Source organism: Panonychus citri, unplaced genomic scaffold (genome assembly GCF_014898815.1).
Source record: "Panonychus citri isolate SS breed McGregor unplaced genomic scaffold, ASM1489881v1 Contig00134, whole genome shotgun sequence".
NCBI lineage: Eukaryota > Metazoa > Arthropoda > Arachnida > Trombidiformes > Tetranychidae > Panonychus > Panonychus citri.
In genome coordinates, this window is record NW_026515539.1 from 1,621,885 (window position 1) to 1,640,752 (window position 18,868).

An 18,868-nucleotide genomic window follows, 5' to 3' on the forward strand; every position below is an offset into this window, starting at 1 on the left:
TTGTTAATTAACTTTGAAGATTAACTATTTTCTTTTTGTTGTTGTTGTTCAAGACAAACTAAAGATTAATCTGATATCTTGATTCAGTCAAATGGTCAGTTTGAGTAAATAAACAAAATTAATCTAATCTAAATCTATTTACAATCTTATTAGACATTGGAATTTAAACTTGTTACATTGCTCAGGAAAATCCAATGGAAAAAACGATTGACAACTTTGAGAATTGTCAATGTTGTTTATCATCTATTTCCTAAAATAAATTACTCATGTAAATACTCAGAATGTTACAACTTGACGAAGTTCCAATTTTGTTTTGAAGTTCAATCGTTGAACTTGATCCTATTCAATAGTTGAATTATTTTCCACGAGAGGCCACACAAATCGAAGAACTTTTTCTCTGCGCATGCGCAGATCAATTCTTTACTTTTTCTTCTTCAGGTTAAGTGAAACAAAGTCGACCAATTGAAAATTCACTTTAACCTGAATTGTTTTTCTTTTTTTATATCTATTTATTTTCTGTTCCCAATTAATCGGTAATTGAATTTAAGATTGTGATTTACTGGGTCTTAATTTGAAACGTTTCTCTTTGATTGTGATTAGAAAAACAAAAAGTAAAACACAATTAACACTTGGATTACTCATGGTTAACAACATTCTATTCTCTTTTGCCTCTCTCATCATTTTCCAATCCAGTTTTTAATTCTTTCATCATCTGTGTTAAATTCTTAGTGTAATTTTATTCTTCTTCTTTTTCAATTGTTCTTCAATTACATTTTTTTTTATATATATTAATTATTCACTAATTTCAGGTTTTTTGCCTTCTTATTTTGTAAAATCATCTTCTCCGGTGATTCTCCCTTTTTTATCCTCTGAATAATCTCTCAGGGTGTTATTTTTTTTGTGTGTGAGGTGGTTATATCAAGTGATTCAAATTGTTTTATCTCTTTGCTATACTCTTTACCCCCATCACGATCATTTGAATGATATTTAAATTGTGTATATTTTTGTTACATTTTATTGTGATTTTATGAGAAGAAAATTTGTTTTTCCAATTATACAATGGCAATTAACTCATCATTAATTTCAACATCTGCTGATACTGTTGTTGTTTCACCAACACCAATGAATTCCTCCTCTTCAGTTTCACCTGATTCTCCTCCATCAGATACCATGATGATGCTTATGAATATAACCTCAATATCGTCCATTAAATCCGATTTTGACGGCATCGAGTCTGAATTGTTGGACAAAGTAATTATCATTAATATTATCATAATTAATTGTTACATATGTGGAATTAATTTTTCCCTTTTTTTCATGGGCAATTTGTAATCTTTCTCTCTCTCTCTGTCATTCTCTCTTCGTGTGTTCTCACTATTTGACATTTTTACATGATTGAAGATTGCAAGTTGCTCTTCATGATCTTGATTTTGTTTTATTACATCTCACGCAAATGTCTCAACTGATTTACTCTTATTTTTATCATTCTCTTTCATTTTCCTCATCTCTTTTCTCCTTCAACAGAGTTGGATATTCTCACTGGTTATACTCATTCTTTACTTAACTCTAACACTAATTCAAGCTTATGCCTTTGTCCGCCAACGAACACGAAATGTTTTGGTTTATCTGTTCACAATTTCACTGGAAATGTACACATTAGCGCTATTTCTAAGTACTCTTGATGCAATACTCTTTCGCTCAGACAATGATGAACCCAATTTGATGCCATTAATTGTAGATATTTTACGAATTTCAGCCTTGGTACGTTGCCACATCAATCTAATCAAACAAATCAAATCAAACAGTTACTATCACAATCTATCCACTTGTCACTTTCAATTGTTTACTCTCTTAACCAATTTTTTTGTTTCATTTCAAAATCAAAAGATCTTGTTTTTTTTCCTCCCTTACCTGTTTACTTTGCAAAGTTACATTCAACCGTTTTAACTAACCGTTTCCCCGATCACACTAATTGTTTCCAATTCTCTCTATTTAAATTGTTACAGGCTTTATTCATTTTATTTGTTCTTATAATTGCCAAAGGATGGCCAATAACCCGATCTGAGGTATCGGCAAAACCTCTCGTAGCTATGGCTTGGTTTGCTTATTTAGCTTCAGAAATATTATTATACAGTTGGACAAAGGTAAAATTGAAACTCTGTCTATTTTTATCTTGATCTATTATTAAGGTATGTACGGTAAAGTTTGGGAATAAAATTTTCAAACTATTATGGTGAATTTAATTTTCGATTAAATTTCTTGAAATTATATGAAATTATTAATCAACTTTTGAGCTTCAATTGTGTATCTTTTCACGAATATTGCATCAAATCAAAGCATCGAAAATTCGATTTTTCGAATGTATGTCGAAAATAAATTGTCATATTTTTCAGAGGTAGCTCTGGACAAATGTTCTAAACTTTAATCGAAGATTACTTATGGTCAAAATCGGTCAATTAATGGAATACTGAGTGTTATTTCCATATTCAGAATTAATTACAAAAAAAAATTTCATGTATTTTGACCGGAAACTAAGGAAGAATTTTCAACCGGATATTTCGTCATTTTCAACCAAATGACGCAATATCTTGAGGAACCACAAAATTTCTGGAAAAAAAATTCTCAATATCTCAGCAAAATCTTATTCCTCATCGAATGAGATCGAAAAAATTTCGAAAATAACTCAAATCGCTAAAAAGTTAGTCCACACTATTCCCAAACTTTACCGTTCATACCTTATTTTATTGTGATTAATTTTTAATTTTCTAATCAATATTTGGATTTGCTTGGTCCTTGACTTTTTCTTTATCTGTCATTAATTTTTAGGGAACTTTGAGTCAAGTTAGTGAAGATGATATCTATCTAACGGTTCCAGGATGGATTAGTCTGGGTTTACGGATCATAATCATGATGTGGTTTCTTTTTGAACTTCGAGCAACCATGATGTTAGAACAAGATCAACAAAAGTTACGATTTTACCTTCACTTTGGAGTCGGTATCATGGTTTGGTTTGTTTACCTACCGATAATTGTTTTCATAGGATCTCAAACATCAATTGAGTGGAAATATAATTTCATTTTCGGTACGTCGTCATTATCATTTCTTTTATTTGCTATATTACATATTTACTATTTATCTAATCGTTTTAATTACTTTACATGCAGTTACCACTCATTAATTGACATATAATTCACATAAATCATATTCATTATCACTTATAATTTTTAATGTTCTTTAATTTGTTTTTCTCTCTCTCTTTTCTACTTTAGTGTTTTCTTTGCTAGTTAATTTCCTTGCCTATGCTATAATGGCACATTTCCTTTGGCCAACGAAATTAACTTATCATTTCCTGACCCACCCAACTGAATCAGATTATTCTGAAGGAATGGATGAATGCGAAGAAACATCAAGAGATAGTTTCAACTGTCTATCTCATATTAATTATGGAAATGGTATTCATCATCATCGATTTGGTCATGATCTTAGGTTACCTCACTCAAAGACATGAATAAATCACTTCTCCCACTCTCCCTTTTTCCCCATTTTCTCCCTTAGAAATTGACTCATTACCATCTCTAGTTTATCTTCATTTTGTTTTCATCTATTTCCAATCTAATCATTTTCTTTACTTTCATCCTCTCATTGATCAATCAATTGGTTCGTACAATTTAATCTTGTTTAATTACTCTATTATTCTTCAACTAATTTTTTCTAGCAATTAGTCATGATTAACCTCATGTAAACTTACATCCTAATAACTCACAAACATTTATATATACATATGAACATGAACCCTCCTCCTCTAATCGTTGTTAATTCATTATAATATCTTTTTACTTGTCATCTTTTTTTTTCATTAATGCGACAAGTAAACAACAATAAGCCAAGAATTTATCTAAAGCCCTAATAATACAAAGTGGGGATGAAAAGAGAGTTCAAATATGTATTTTAATTGTTAGTGAGTTAATCAAAAAGAACAACAATTTACTATTGTGATTATCAAATGAATCAAATTAAGGGGATAACAAAAAAAATCCTCAGATAACAAAACAAACATAGAACATCAATCGTTAGAAAATAATAGATTCAAACTTTGATCTGACAATTGGAATAAGAAAGAAACAAAGTTTCAGATCAGAATAATACTCATGTTTTACGATCTCACAACTTTCTCTCCTATTCTGATTCTCTTTCAACTGAGAATTTATTAGTATTAGTTAATTATGCTAACGATCAATTTAATGTTAACAAGATTATGCAAACTCACAATCAGATTCTTGAAATTGATACTGAGAAAGATCATGAGAAAAAGAGGAAGACCAACAATAACCATTGACGATTATCTTGATATGAGACTTTTTGTTCTAAAAATATTAGCTATTTATGTAAACTGCTTTTCTCGATAATCATTTATCAAACCATTTTCCTTTTTCCGTTTCCTTAATTTCCTCTTCCAATGAACTCTTAATTTCTTGATGGAACTCCAGTGACATTAAGAGAGTAAAATACGATTTAGCGAGAGAGAAAGAGAGAGATAGATGAGGGAGCAATACTAGGAAGTAAAAACTTACCTAATATACTGAATATCATCCTTGAAAAAGCTTTCAAGACTCTCTCTCTCTCTCTCTCTCTTTCCATGATGATAATAACGATCAGAGAATCGATTTATTCATCAAGAAATATCTCTATTAATATTACATGTTATTATGTCCGTTATGATATAATAATATATGGAATCGCAATGAAATTGCAATTTAGTATATATTTTTATCATGAAAACAATGAACAATCACCAACAATGACAGTAAATAACAAGAGAAAAGGAAGAGAAATAGGAAGATGATAATTGATCAGAAAAAAAGGAGTAGGAAGTTTTCTGCTCTTTGGTGAGAAGAAAACAAATCTCCATGTCCAGTAATCCTTTTTAATAGATTGTTAAATCAACGAAAAGAGAGGAAGTCACGTTAATTTGAATGATCCTTGAAACTATTCTGTTAATCATTTCATAATTACGATAACAATTGATTCTCACCTGAAATCCTTTCTCTCCATTGTGTTATTAGTATACATTGGAAAAAAAAGGTCGTTGATCTTTTCATCATCTTCCCTCTTCTCCTCCCTTTTTATTTTTCCAAATTCTACCTTTTCTCTCTCTCTCTCTCTCTTCCTTCTCCTTCTTTAATATTTCCCAATATCTTCATCTCTTCTTCTTACGCCCTACCAATCGATTTTTCTTCTTCTGTAATTCTGTAAATATGATTGTTCAGTTTCAATCATGTAAATAGTGATGAAAGAAACTCACACACAAAGACAAAGGAGAGAAACAATAATAATCATCATCATCATCATCGTTTACATGATTACAATCACTGCAGAATCAACGTAAACCAAAGTCCTAATTAAGATGCCTTTCAACTATAATAATAATCAATCGACAGTATCAACAAGCAGAAAACAAATTAACTAAACATTTTTAATTACAAGCCAAAACCGGAACAATCAGCGAAAATTTTTTTTTATAATCATCATCTCAAGTGGAAAAGGGATACCAAAAAAAAGAGAGACTGATCAAAAAGATGGATTGATGAGAGAGATGATCAACAATTAAATACACACACACACACAAAAACGAGTTACAAGATTAAATGATCAACATGATGGGATTTCATCACTAATACATATATTATTGTCGATGTATGTATAGCTCAACAAACGCTAATTGTTTCAAAGTGTTGACACTTTTTTTCACCTTCTCACTGTTTTGCTGTTTCCCTCTTGTTTTTTGCTGCTCTACTCATCGACATCATCATCATCATCTAATCATCTTCATTAGTGCCGATTGATTTTCTCCTTCTATTTTGTCTTCTTCTTATTACCTTTGATTTTCACGCTCAACAAGAAAAAGTAATTACTATGATTATCAACACTTCTACTGTCATACTGATCTTAATAAGTGTAATAGTAGAGAGAGTTAGTTATCATTCAGTAGTATCAAATTGCCTTCTCGCATTTTAAATGTTCTTTTATCTTTTATCTTCTTCTCTCTCACTCTCTCACTCTTAGCCTTGTTCTGTAAACCCCCTTTTCTACTCTAAATACAATATCTTCTTCATCTCGATTTATCATCATTTTATCTTCTTCTTTTTCTGTCAGAATCCATTTCCTCTTTTTCTTCTCATTTTCTTCTCATTTTCATCTCTATTCTCTTTGTTCATTTTAATCCATGGCATCCTCATCATCTTCAATTCCCTTCATCTTCATGAACAATTCTCGATTTTAATTAACTAATTTTATTACTTTGTTCACCCGCCTCTTTCCTACCCTACTCTTCATCAATTTATAAATATTGTATTTCTCATCATCATCATCATCTTTCTCTTCAATCTGTCAAACACTTTCGTCTCGCACATAAACAAAACCAAATGATGAGATGAAGATGATGATAATGATGATGATAATATAATATTGAATAATTCAAATGTATTATATTGTATAAATACTGTTCGTGGTTATAAATAAACATCTCAATAGATTGATGAGCAAAAAAAAGAGGTAACTCTTGTCAATGAATAAAATTAATATCATCTAATGGTTAATATTAATTGTGATTGAATTTAACACATTTTCTCAAATTACTCTAATCATCGTAAGAATTGCAATTGAAATACTAATAACAATCATCATGATAATCGATATTAACTGGAATTAGATTAACATCTTCCGGGTTATTAACACTTCTAATGATGAAAAAAAAGGGTTATTGTTTTTCATCATAATTCAGTTAAATTGTCAACATTCATATAAATTAATTGGCTCCATGTTAATCATTTGTAAAAATTTGATTGCAATTTACTTACCGAGTGACTTGTTTTAACAGCAGAATGAGATTGATGTTGAGTAGTTGTTGGTGTTAATTCAACCAAATGATGTTGATGATTTGGTGTTTCAACAATTAAAGCAGCTGATTGCGGGGAATTGTGTGAATGATGATTATCTTCAATGATTAATCGAGCTGGTTGAAGTGGATGGACATGAGGATGACCATCACTTAATGGAGTGTAAACAATTTTCTCACTAACTATTGGCTCTGGTTGTTGGTTAAATTTAGTGAATTTAGTTGATTGTGGGGAGGATAATCTTGAATTTCTTGGATAATCAATTGATTGTTGCTCGAAATAACCTGATGGCTGATTACTGGGTGATCGTTGATTAGGATCAGAAGGTGTACCGATTTCCTCGATTGGATCCAGAGTTTCAATTGACTGTTGTTGGAACATTTCAACTCGAGATTTTGGTTGACCCCGGAGGGAAATTATTGCTGCTTGTGGGTGGTGATGGTGGTGATGAGGAAGATTTTTAATCCTGCCAAGATGAAGATGATCAATTAATGGTTGAACAGCAAAAGCACCTAATCTATGACTGTGTCCAGTGTCTGAGTTAATTGCTGAAACTTCAACGACCTTTGTTGAAGTTTGAACGTCAACAGGTAAATGAATTGGGTTAACAACCGGACGGACCAAAGGTAGAAGATGAAGATGCTGAGGATTAAGATGATGATGGGAAGGCTGTTGATGATGATGATGATGATGTGGAGGAGTAGTGGCAGTGATCAAAGGCCCATGAGTTGCAATTATTGAATCAGTGGGTGGATGTGATGAATACCTTGGAATCTCATCAAATTGGTGATGTTCTTGAATTATTTCAACTGAACTTGGATGAGTAACAACAACAGGTTGATGTTGATGATGAAGATGAGGTTGAGGTTGTTGCTCAATTAAAGCAACCTCTTCACTTATCGGTGTTTCAATTATGTGACCATGAAGTTGTCGTTTAGTTACCAATTTGTTGCCAACTCTAAATTTAGCATCTCGTTGATTCCTCGAGTCTGGGTTACGATGATTTCCCTCGATCAACACTGGTAAGATAATTAGTACACATGATACCTAAATTTGATTAAATTGCAAGAATTGAAAAAGAAACAATTAGAAAAACTTTTCCTTTTCTAAAACTATTGAACAATCAATATAAACGATAAACACTTACTATTGGTAGGAATTGATTGATGAGCATTTTCAAGTTGATTAGTTGATGATTGGAGTCTAAATGAATTAATAATTAAGATTATTCTCATTTAAATAGTTGATTTCTATCAACCATCGTTAATTGCTTCGTTCATCGGACAGTACATAATCGTGATTGTTGATTGTACTTTTTATTGGTCACTTTTAGTTGACTTTTTTTTTCTTTCTTATTAATATTCATTTGATTAGAATCAATTGCTAATTAGTAACAGTTTGTGTTTTTAATGAGAATTTATTGGTTGATTGTGATTAGTTTAATTTGTTTGCTGTCAATTGATTCTTTTTTTATTTCGATCCTTAATCACCATGAAATCGGTTTTTTTGATTACTTTGATTGAGAAAATTATTAAGACGTTATTTGTTTCACTTATTTACTTTACTTTTCAGTTAATTTACATTTTAAATACAAATAGATTTTGTTACATCTCTTTTCTTGTTAAGGTTTAACAATTAAAAGAGTGAAAATATAAATATTCAAAGAGTTAATTGTCACTGATTGACCATTTCTTCATGGTTGGAAGGTGTTTGATTGATTTTTTTTTTACTCTCAACGTAAAAAAGTTTACTGGATTTGCTCCAGAAATTGATTGTAGGTCCAGTAACCGTGGGGGTTTGATGAGTGTTTTATTTTGTTTTCTGAGGGAATTCAATTGTTGGTGTTTTAGTTGATTAAAATCGTCCACTTCGCTTTCGACCAGTGTATTTGGTGTCTTCTCGTACATCTTTGCCTTGACGTCTTCTCCTTTCCTTTTTTGCTAGAATCCATTCTCGAGATTTTTTCGGTGGTTTACCACGAACGGGTTTCTGTTTCATTCGACGATTAATATTGGAGACTTCAGAAGGTCCATTGTTCGAGCTCATCTCATGTTCATTCATCAAGGGTTTAGGCATCACTGGATTATCTCCACCAGTGAAAAGGACAAGGTAAACCTTTTTGGCTTTCGTTGAATTTGGATAGTCAACAAGTAAGCCACCGGTGAAACCCGCTTTCATTGCTTGAGTGGTGATCAGATCAACTTGTTTATCATCTTCGGGATAGAATTGGAAAACAGCTCGACTTCCTCTAGCAAGACATGAATAAAGACTTTCAAATAACCTTTTCAATCTATGAACAGGATTGTGACACTTTTTATCAGCATTACAAAGCCATTGGAGAGCGGATATGGAAATGGCTCCGTCAAATGTACCAGGACGGAAGGGTAACCCTTGCCCTAGATCACCAAGAACCAGGTCACCAGATTTGAGGTCACGAGTAGAGGCAACATCCAACATGGCGGGTGAAATGTCAACACCAACCCATGAATGACCGGCTTCTTCAATTGCAGATGACGAAAGAGCTGAACCACAGCCAAGATCAAGAAGGTGAGCAGTTTCACCCTCTGGCAGAGCTAAAATTTCAAGAGCTCGTTCAGACAATTGACACTGAACCTCAATTATCCGTGAATTCCTAGTATATTTTTTAGCTTCAACGTCATTATAATAAAATTCCGGCGGAGCCTGATACTCAGGTCGAGACATTTCAGTCAACAAAATATTCAAATCTACACAACAGAATCAAAACAGAATAACAACAAGCGAACAATTCAACCAATTAACCAAACAATTAAACAATAAATAATTGAAATTAAAGACACACAAACAATTAAATCACAATCAAGATAAAAATAAACAAGAAAATTAAAAAACACTTTCCATTTGTTTCACTCTCACATGTTAACTTATCAACCGAGTTAATTAGTTGCCATGGTTACCACCGCAATTTTTAATTCTCTTGATTTTCCTAAACAATTAATTTGATTGAAATAATTTCTAATCAGTAAATCAATTAACTAACATACTTTGTCGTCACCATAGTCAACTGATCGTAATGTTAAATAATCACATTACAAGTTCAATTGAATGAGTTTTTGTTTATCGATTTTCCAATTTCCTAAATTTAAATGATCACAATTATTTTTTTCGCAATTAATTAATTGTTTAGAGTTAATTTAATTTCTATATAATCATTTCTATCACGAAAAGAGAATTAGTTTTATAATCGTTCTCACTTTTGTAACACTTTCGATGAAATTTTTTTTCACTCCATCGAGTTAATTGATTAGCTAGGGTTATGTTTAATTCTTGATTATTAATCAACAATTAGTGAAACTTAATCATCTGATTCACCTAATTTAAGTTAAATTTAATTTCTCCCGATTTTTTTTTCGTCAATTTAATCGTTAAAAGGTTGAAAGTTGAAGTTGAGGAAAAATAAACTGTGACAATTTGTTTCTCAATTAATGTCAAACTTTGATTCCAGTTAAATGGTTAATTGATTTGATTGTGAAGTTTTTGATTCAATTTCACATTTAAGTTTTTCCTGTTAGGATTTACTTATGTTTTTCTCAATCAGATTAACATTTTAAGATTAACATTTTGCATGATTAGCGTGAATTATGAATCCTTTAATCAATCTAATTGTATAAAGGAAGAAACAATTAATCCATCAATCTAATGAATATTAGAGTTGCACTGTAACAACAATTAAATATTTGTTTAGTAAGATAAGTTTGGGTGTTGCATTTGTAGATAACTTCAGATAGTTGAAGTAATTTTTTCTGATTATTTTTCCATAGTTTTACCAATAGGATGTCCTAATGCATAATTCTAGTGATTGTGGATAAAAAAAAGATGCTAATGTTTAAATTTAGGCTGTTTTTCGGGTGATGATTAGTGGACCAATATTGTCACCACATTTGGCGTTGTGAGCATTATGAGCTCCATCACAATAAGGGAATTTCTTTGATTTCCAACATCGGCAGAAAACTTCATTTTTTCCCAAATCTTCAATGTCAAATGAATGTACAACTTTAGCGTTATCCTTTTGAATAGAATGATTTATCTTTGAGCCCAATGAACACACTTGCCATTTAGTGTAAGCAGCATAGGCCAATGAAACAAAGGCGAATCCATAGGCCAAAACTGAACCTTTATCTTGAACTAAATTTATTGTTAAAGATACAAAGAGAGAGAATAGAAAAGATTAATAACAAATGTAAATTAAAATTCTAAGAAGACTATGGATCAGAAAATAAATGTCACCATAGCGTCAACGTTCCTAAATCAATATACCACGTTAACTATGTGATAACAATTAGCAAAATTGGCAAAATTACTAAGGACAATTAACAATTAACCTAAAAACATTAAATTCCTCTCGTTTACTTACATCCTTCCATTGAGTAGTTTATTTCAGTTCTTCACTAGAAAGCAAACGACAATTTTTTTCTGAATAATCACGTAACCACGTTGGTAGAACAATAATTGAACTAATTAGAGAACAAAAATTAATCAAAGATGAAAGGAAACAATTAAAAAAATAGGATAACAATTAATCTTTGATCATCTAATCAAAGATAAGGAAAAATAAATCCAAATGTAATCAAGAATAGAATCCGAAGTCAGTCGATTAAGCCAGTCAGTCAGTCACAATTAAATCGACTGAGTCGCAGTTACTGCGGAAATCACTGACTCGACTGTGATTTAGTCGACTTAGGTCGACTTTAGTCGAAAATTATCCCGAGTCGACTTAAGTCGACTTTGGTCGACCGCCACTTGATTTTCTCGGCAGTCGGTTACTTGGTTAAAAACTGATAGACTCCGAAGTTAGCCGATGCAAGTGAGTGAGTGAGCAAATTTCAAATTGTTCTGAACAATAATGAAATTTCCACCAAGCGAAATATAATTGTCTGAGCGAATCGAAGACTTTACTTTCAAAGAATCTCCTTGTTATCTGACCTGGGAATTGAGTCACTAGAAACGATAGTTTCTTAAACAAACCATTCAGAGCTTTCAAAAAGATAATCTGATGGTAAATGATCTCAAATTAATCCTGGGAATTGAGTAACAACAGGAAAACACCAAATAAAAGGAGACTCAAGTTCACAATTAGAAATAAAATCAACTTTTAAAGGAAAACAAGAAAGGAAAAGAAAAGAAACTAATGCCATCTATCGATAAGTTTCCATCTTCTCTTTGTGCATCTCTTTCTTTTCTTTTCTTTTCTTTTCTTGCACTTTAGTAACAAAATAGAGTCACTTTTGCTATAAATAGTTTGACAATGTTTGATGAAATAATATTTCATTCGAGCAAGAATGAAAAATTTGGGTGTTTATAACTTGAGTGTAGTATAACTTTTAATTAACTTTAGTCTCAGCTAGACCATCACTTTTTAAGGCCAAAAAACTATTGTTTCTGACAGCCCTGGTTAAATGACAGCGATTTGACTTATTTAGACATCTCCAAGTATTGTAGTTTCGGAGATATTAGGCCTCGAAGATCAAAGGCCATTCTCTCATTCCGGTAAAACTGTTGATCAAACGAAAAAAGTGTTTGATTAACCATGTTAACCCATACTAGGATAGTCTCAAAAATAAGTTTCAGATCATTCTCAGCACTTGGGACTAATCGCTAATTATTTAAATACAACGGAATTGTGACCGGAGCACTTTGGATATTTTTTTAACAAAACAAATTTAATTTTCTGTAAGGGCATGAAAAGTTGTCGATAAAATAAAAATTTCATGATCTAAAAACTTATCGTTGCTTAGAAAAAGTGACATGAAGTTTTAACTTCGAACTCGATTTTCTCGAAAACTACTGATCAGATCAGGAAAAAATAAATATATTTGGACTTCATATTTGTGGCCCTACAAATACACAAAATTTCAACTCTTAACTCAAAACTAAAATTCGGCGACCCTTCTCCTTGGCTGTCTAATCTTGATTTAAAATGTTGCGAAGCAGTAATTAGAGTTATAGAATATCCTTTCATTTTCATGTGATCAATGCTAATTGTTTTTCTTACTTCCAGACTAATTATGATTGAAGCATTTTTGTGTTTATTCTGCTTCTTCTCATCATAAAAGTGTTACTCTATTTTTTCTTCGAGAGTATGTCAGACCAAAGTTCATCAGGGTACTGGTCAAAAAGTTCTTTTTCATATGGTGATGCTGTTCCAGATGATGATGTTTCTATGCCTACTTACCACTCCAACAGTTCTCGAAGTTCATCTAGAAACCAGGATGTTTCAATGCCTACTTACCACTCTAACAGTTCTCGAAGTTCATCTAAAAGCTTTGAAGAACCAAGTTTTGGAAAACCTCGCCACCATTCGACCCCAAAAGATAACTAAAAGAATTAGACCATCGTTGTATGTATGCCCATCACCTATTCATAAGTATAGTCACCCTCAAACATAATTAAATTCAACAATTAGATTCAATCACCTGCAAGTGTAAACATTAAACTTATGGTTCCAGCTACATATGAAAATGAACTTTTTTTGTACTTTCTATGACCAAAAATTGTAACAATCATAAATTATCAAATAAATCTATCAGTCAATTTAATTAATTAATTTTTTGCAAATAGCCGCGAATCTTAAGCCGAAAAAAACAGCTGAAAGTGTAAATGTTGGACAGATCTTGAGTCTTAGTAGACTGAATCAGTCACTGATGAATGAATAGTCTCTACCGACTTGTCAGCACATATAATAATTTAAATTAAATTGTGTTCTTTGTGTGTTTCAAGTAAGTAGATTTAAACTATTGATATGTTCAACGCTTCATTTTCTAAGAAATTGTTGTAGTGAATAACATATTTTACAGTTTCTCTTGTGTTCTCTTTGAACAGGGCGACCTTCACCTTCACCTTCACCAATTTTTTTCTTTCGTAGAAATAATAATTTCTTCTCGCTACAATCTTGTTCCTTTTTGATAATAGATGGATAACTCATCCGATTATAATCTTCCACTTTCGGACGACACTAACAATTCAACCCCCGTGTCATCTACAAAAGAATTGAAGAAAGTAGACCCAAAACTGTCCATCGGTAAAATCATCAATAGCCCAGTGTCTCTTTTCTCTGTAGCAAGCCACCAAACTGATTCTAAGTCTTCATCAGCTCAGATGGGTCAACTTATTTCTGCTGTTATCGAGCTACAAGTTCGGATTACAAAAATGGAAGATGGTTTAGAAAATCTATTATCGATGGTCTCTAGATTTAATATTTCCTCATGTCCTACAGTCTCTTCGTCTAAGAGTAAAGCACTTGGCGACTCAACAAACTGTCGCAGATCAACAAGATTATCTAATCCAACTGTCTCCGAGTCAATCACTGAAGATGAAAAAAAGTTCCAATGTGAAAGTTGTGAATGGAAAGGCTCAAGTGCAAAGTCATTAAATGGGCATATGACAACTCATAGGCGACGAAAATCAAAACGTTAAACGCGATCTTGTTCGGCCTAATTAGGTAACTTTACTTAATTTTGAGGTTTTTAATAAATTTTCAATTAAAAATTGATTTATCAAGATATAAAGAGTTTAATGAGCAAAAGTTAATTGTGACTTCGAAGATGATTGGTAAATTAATTACTAATGTAACTGATTAGTTACACTCTACATCTTTGTTTTTCTTAAGTTAATTTTCACTACCGCCTTTTACATTTTCGTGATTAAATTACAAGAAAGAAACTTGGAACCAAATTATATTGATTCTCCCGAAGAGAAATGAATCGATTCTTAGGAATCGATGTACCACTTGTTACCGTTGTTAAGGTCACTTTATAAAGCCAACAAGGCGAATCCATAGATTTATAACCTGTTAGAACTTTCGAATAGACCATATCGACTGCGTTTCTTGCCAGTACCTGGTTTGGGTGGTAATTCTGTTGCTTCTCGTTTGTTGTTAGTTTCTCTCATTTTCCTCTCTCCAAACTTTCCTAAGCGAGTCACATTCGTTTTCCCAATCCTTAAGTTCACTTCGATCGGTTTTCAAATTGTACTTTTTTAATAGTTTATCCAAACATTGTCTACAAGAAATCACCAACTTGTGAAGTGGTGATATTTTTGGTAGTTTCAAGTGACAACGATAAAGTTCGGACTCGATAGATGAGGAAGAATAAATTTTATCAGTCTTGACTTGTGGCACTTTTCTCGTAAACGCATCGGCAGGTAGGTGATCACAATAGAAAATGACATGATTTTTACTCTCATTGTAAGGTAAGATTCCACGTTCGTTTGTTTTTAAAAATTTTTCATCATTGACTCTTGAAAGGTCACTCGAAGAATCGGGATTTTGATAATTTGCAAGTCGTTTCTCAGTTAGATGAAACATATTGATATTTTCCTTTACGAGCAACGAAAACAAATTGAATGGAAATGTGAAATGGAATCAATTGAGGCAACAAAACCATCTTTCGATTCACCCGAAAAACGGCCAACAGAGAAAAGAGAATCAGCTGTTAGAGCGTCAGCCTGTTGACCTACCAAAACTTTTGTTGGTACCAAGAAAAAAGCTCGTTTATCTCCTTGGGAAAAAGGTCGATTCAATTTTTCAGCGATATAAAATACCAAATAAAAAGGAGACTCAAGTTCACAATTAGAAATAAAATTAGAATCCGAAGTCAGTCGATTCAGCCAGTCAGTCAGTCACAATTAAATCGACTGAGTTGAAGTTACTTCGGAAATGACTGACTCGACTGTGATTTAGTCGACTTAGGTCGACTAAAGTTGACTGAAAAGCACGTGTTTTGTGCAATTTTGATGAATCTAATATCTATTAATTTTTAATTGTCAATTAAATAGATAAAAAATTTCAAATTTGCGGTTTTAAATCGACTCCAGTCGACTTTAGTCGAAAATTGTCACGAGTCGACTTCAGTCGACTTTAGTCGACCGCCACTTGATTTTCTCGGCAGTCAGTTACTTGGCTAAAAACTGACTGACTTCGGTCTCTAATCAAGAATTTCTAGTTGCCATCTATGAGCGATTTTGAAACTGAAAAAGAAAAGCGGTAAATAGAAAAAAAGTAAAATCTATTAAACAACTTTAATCAACTTCGACTTTTGGTAAATTTCATTAATCATTTGAACGATTAAACATATTGAAAAGATTATTATTAGAAATTGATTTAACTTTTCCAGCTATTAAATGATAGACTATTTTTGTCTTTGTTTTTATCTCTTCAAATAGCTCAACCATTACTTGGAATTTAAGTTAATCGTTTAGTTGATTAGATCAACTTTCTAATTGCAACATTTGGTTATCATTTGTAGTTGATTAGTATTCACTTTGAATGACTTCACAATTATGTTCGGTTAATTTCATCATATTGGTTGATTAACTTTTGATGCTTAATCATCGCGTGGGCTTAGAGATGTTTCAACTTCCTTATCATTTGAAGGAGAAATTATTATTTTCAAGTGAAAATAAGTGAAAACAATCAACTCAAACACAAGGAAAATTTATTAATTGTCAAAAGAATTACAAACAATTTGGAATACAACAATCACTCCGATGGAGTTTATAGTCATGTAGTAAAAAAAGATCGAAGTCAATTATGGTTCAGTTGAGAATAAGTTAATTATGTCAATAGTAGAAATCGGCTGATGGTAATTAATGAGATGACAGTTAATTGTAGTTGTAAATTAGTTGATGAATTACATAAATCACCAGAACAGGTACAAATGTCTTCCTTAATTCCGACTCGATAAATGGTCTCACAAATGTTAACGGACGAACCTCTGGTCGGCATTGGTTGAGTTGAACAACCTCGATGCCATTTAATCACTTTACCTAAATTGTTCACAATTAAAATGATTAAAAATGGCCAATTAAATGTTGATTGTTGACTTACCATTTGGATCAGTAACTAAATGTGTCTCACAAGGACCTGGACATTCAATTTGTCGGACATCCCAACGTTGGAAGTTGTTGATTGTACAAATATCACGAACTTCCCGACAATTGGATAATGTTGGACATCGACGATATTCACATTGATAACATCTAATTGAATGAATTCCTATTCCAAACACACAATTAGTTCAAAAATCAAGAATCGAGAACATTAATTGTTAGCAAATCAAATGAATGTTAAACTTACCTGGTAGAAACATAGAAACAATTAAAAGTATTGAGATAAACATAGTGAAAAGATAATCAATGGTCAAGTTAATTGTCTGAAAGGTAAATGTTGCTGATAATACATATTAATCGTGATTAAGAGTGAGCAAAAAATTTCAAAATCTAGATCAGCAATTAGATGATAATCACAATTAAATCTTGATTCTCTTTCGCCTCTCATCATGACAAAGCAAATCAATGATCAAATGTTGATCACAACTAAATCAATGGAGAAAAAAACAAGATCAAATCAAATCATTTCTCACCGAAAACCTTTCAACTTAGTAAATTAAATGCTAATTCATTTCTTGAATCTTTCTACAATCAACAATCAATAATACAAATAATAAATTAAATTTTCAATTCAATAAAACCAAATGATTACCAATAGAAATTCAAATAAAGTTAAACCTCTTTTTCTGGAACAATCGAATTAACTATTTGAGCGAAACCATTGAATTAAAATCAAGAACAATAAAATTTATAATTAGCGAATTAAATTAAAATCCTCCACCGAATAGCAACAATTAACATCCCAATTGTTTTCCAAACTTCGATAAACTTGACTGAGAAAAGTTTCCATTCATGTGGAGATCACATGTTTCCCTTTTGTTTACATTTTCTCCTGAGGCCTGACTTTTGTTTCTCTTAAATTGTTGAGTTTTTCTTTAAATTCTAAACATTTTTACCCACTAATTACCATTAATTCTAACAATTAAACATGTTACATTGTTGATTCAACTAAATTCTCAAGGTTCTCAAGTGATTTTCATATGGAATTTTATCTTCTCTTACCTTTCTCCTCATAAGATTTTCCTCTTCTCTATTCAAAATAGACTTTGGTTGGTATTCCAATCAACTTTTTCTTAGATATTTTCAATTGTTCTTAACAATCTGATATGTATTATCTTTTCCCGTGTTTCCAATTTAATCATCACCTAAAGACTGATTACCTTTCGCTTTTGATTGATTCAAAACGGAGACTCTTTTTAATAACCTTTGGTATCTATAGTTGTGTTAGATTGGGTAATGGATTTACCTGATTTTATCACTGATTTTCCGATTACTTTAGCTAATTGGCATTCGGCCTCATCTAATGGAGTCCCGGTGACAACACTTCGCAATCGAACCCTTTATGAACATGATTATATTGACAGCGGAGGATCAGGAATTTATGTCCACCGACCCGATTCAAGTACTTTCAAAGCCTATCAACTTAAATGTGATTCTATGGGAGCCTCACCTTATTATCCAAAGTGTTTCGCTCTTCCACTGGCCACATCATCTAAACGTCGACTTGACCGAGTACCGGACGAATTCCAATTAGATCGAAACCATTGTAATAGTCTATTCTACAATGATGGGTTAGAATGTTTCTTCTCGGCCGATCCGATCACCAATCGTTTACATTTGTACCGATTAGAGAGAAACGAGGAATCACCTTCCCTTACCAAGCTTGAAATGGTCTCGTCGACCTCATCGATCTGTGAACTGTCCAAAAAGGATGGACCAATTTGCGAGATATCATGTTTCGATTCTAAGTCCAATGAAACCTTTTTCATTCGACAATCTAAACGAATCAACTTGTTAAAGTTAAAGGAACAAGATGATCAGCTGATTCTTTCACCTCAAGAGTTTATCATTAAGTCTGAAGATAAAAGAAAGAGCCGATTAATCAATGAATTTGACCAGTTTACAGAATTTTGGAAAATATCGAGGTCACATTTTCTTAAACACAATCTAGCAATTGGTCAGTATGGTGAAGATAATTGTGTAACTCTAAGTGATTATAATATGGAGACGAAACAATTCATTTGGATTTGTAGTTCATCTAAAACTGA

At 32.0% G+C, this 18,868-nt stretch overlaps 5 protein-coding genes across 6 annotated transcripts; 1 reads left to right on the forward strand and 4 right to left on the reverse strand.

Moving 5' to 3' along the window:
• Window positions 1-432: 432 nt before the first annotated feature.
• LOC128391380 (uncharacterized) lies at window positions 433-6,549 on the forward strand. Of its 2 annotated transcripts, XM_053351256.1 has the most exons (6): window positions 433-1,251; window positions 1,525-1,761; window positions 2,007-2,144; window positions 2,827-3,082; window positions 3,270-3,452; window positions 5,268-6,549. In XM_053351256.1, exons 1-6 carry the CDS (start codon window positions 1,060-1,062, stop codon window positions 5,279-5,281), a joined length of 1,020 nt encoding a protein of 339 aa, XP_053207231.1. In that variant the 5' UTR covers window positions 433-1,059; the 3' UTR covers window positions 5,282-6,549. The 2 variants fall into 2 exon arrangements, with proteins under 2 accessions (XP_053207231.1, XP_053207230.1); XM_053351255.1 differs by having other exon boundaries at window positions 434-1,251; window positions 3,270-6,549.
• Window positions 1,000-8,193, reverse strand: LOC128391378 (LIM domain-containing protein A-like). The gene is made up of 3 exons (XM_053351251.1): window positions 8,044-8,193; window positions 6,858-7,943; window positions 1,000-1,234 (listed from the first exon to the last, which is right to left on the reverse strand). Exons 1-3 carry the CDS (start codon window positions 8,068-8,070, stop codon window positions 1,208-1,210), a joined length of 1,140 nt encoding a protein of 379 aa, XP_053207226.1. The 5' UTR covers window positions 8,071-8,193; the 3' UTR covers window positions 1,000-1,207.
• Window positions 8,194-8,435: 242 nt separating this feature from the next.
• On the reverse strand, window positions 8,436-9,777 carry LOC128391381 (probable 18S rRNA (guanine-N(7))-methyltransferase). The gene has a single exon (XM_053351257.1). It carries the CDS (start codon window positions 9,597-9,599, stop codon window positions 8,751-8,753), a length of 849 nt encoding a protein of 282 aa, XP_053207232.1. The 5' UTR covers window positions 9,600-9,777; the 3' UTR covers window positions 8,436-8,750.
• A 727-nt stretch (window positions 9,778-10,504) lies between these two features.
• LOC128391382 (CDGSH iron-sulfur domain-containing protein 1-like) lies at window positions 10,505-11,486 on the reverse strand. The gene is made up of 2 exons (XM_053351258.1): window positions 11,290-11,486; window positions 10,505-11,060 (listed from the first exon to the last, which is right to left on the reverse strand). Exons 1-2 carry the CDS (start codon window positions 11,297-11,299, stop codon window positions 10,768-10,770), a joined length of 303 nt encoding a protein of 100 aa, XP_053207233.1. The 5' UTR covers window positions 11,300-11,486; the 3' UTR covers window positions 10,505-10,767.
• Window positions 11,487-16,349: 4,863 nt separating this feature from the next.
• LOC128391312 (uncharacterized) lies at window positions 16,350-17,291 on the reverse strand. Its single transcript, XM_053351173.1, has 3 exons — window positions 17,008-17,291; window positions 16,759-16,926; window positions 16,350-16,697 (listed from the first exon to the last, which is right to left on the reverse strand). Exons 1-3 carry the CDS (start codon window positions 17,048-17,050, stop codon window positions 16,486-16,488), a joined length of 423 nt encoding a protein of 140 aa, XP_053207148.1. The 5' UTR covers window positions 17,051-17,291; the 3' UTR covers window positions 16,350-16,485.
• Window positions 17,292-18,868: the final 1,577 nt, after the last annotated feature.

Excerpts from the sequence above, each read along its gene's own strand:
- LOC128391380 (XM_053351255.1), top strand. The coding sequence starts at position 1,060 with ATGGCAATTAACTCATCATTAATTTCAACATCTGCTGATACTGTTGTT. Across the intron at positions 1,252-1,524 it reads AGTCTGAATTGTTGGACAAA|AGTTGGATATTCTCACTGGT; the intron begins GTAATTATCATT and ends CTCCTTCAACAG. Across the intron at positions 1,762-2,006 it reads TTTTACGAATTTCAGCCTTG|GCTTTATTCATTTTATTTGT; the intron begins GTACGTTGCCAC and ends AAATTGTTACAG.
- LOC128391312 (XM_053351173.1), bottom strand. The coding sequence starts at position 17,050 with ATGTTTATCTCAATACTTTTAATTGTTTCTATGTTTCTACCAG. Across the intron at positions 16,927-17,007 it reads TGTTTCTATGTTTCTACCAG|GAATTCATTCAATTAGATGT; the intron begins GTAAGTTTAACA and ends TGTTTGGAATAG. Across the intron at positions 16,698-16,758 it reads TTTAGTTACTGATCCAAATG|GTAAAGTGATTAAATGGCAT; the intron begins GTAAGTCAACAA and ends TGAACAATTTAG.
- LOC128391378 (XM_053351251.1), bottom strand. The coding sequence starts at position 8,070 with ATGCTCATCAATCAATTCCTACCAATA. Across the intron at positions 7,944-8,043 it reads TCAATCAATTCCTACCAATA|GTATCATGTGTACTAATTAT; the intron begins GTAAGTGTTTAT and ends AATCAAATTTAG. Across the intron at positions 1,235-6,857 it reads CTGTTAAAACAAGTCACTCG|ACTCGATGCCGTCAAAATCG; the intron begins GTAAGTAAATTG and ends CCAACAATTCAG.
- LOC128391381 (XM_053351257.1), bottom strand. The coding sequence starts at position 9,599 with ATGTCTCGACCTGAGTATCAGGCTCCGCCGGAATTTTATTATAATGAC.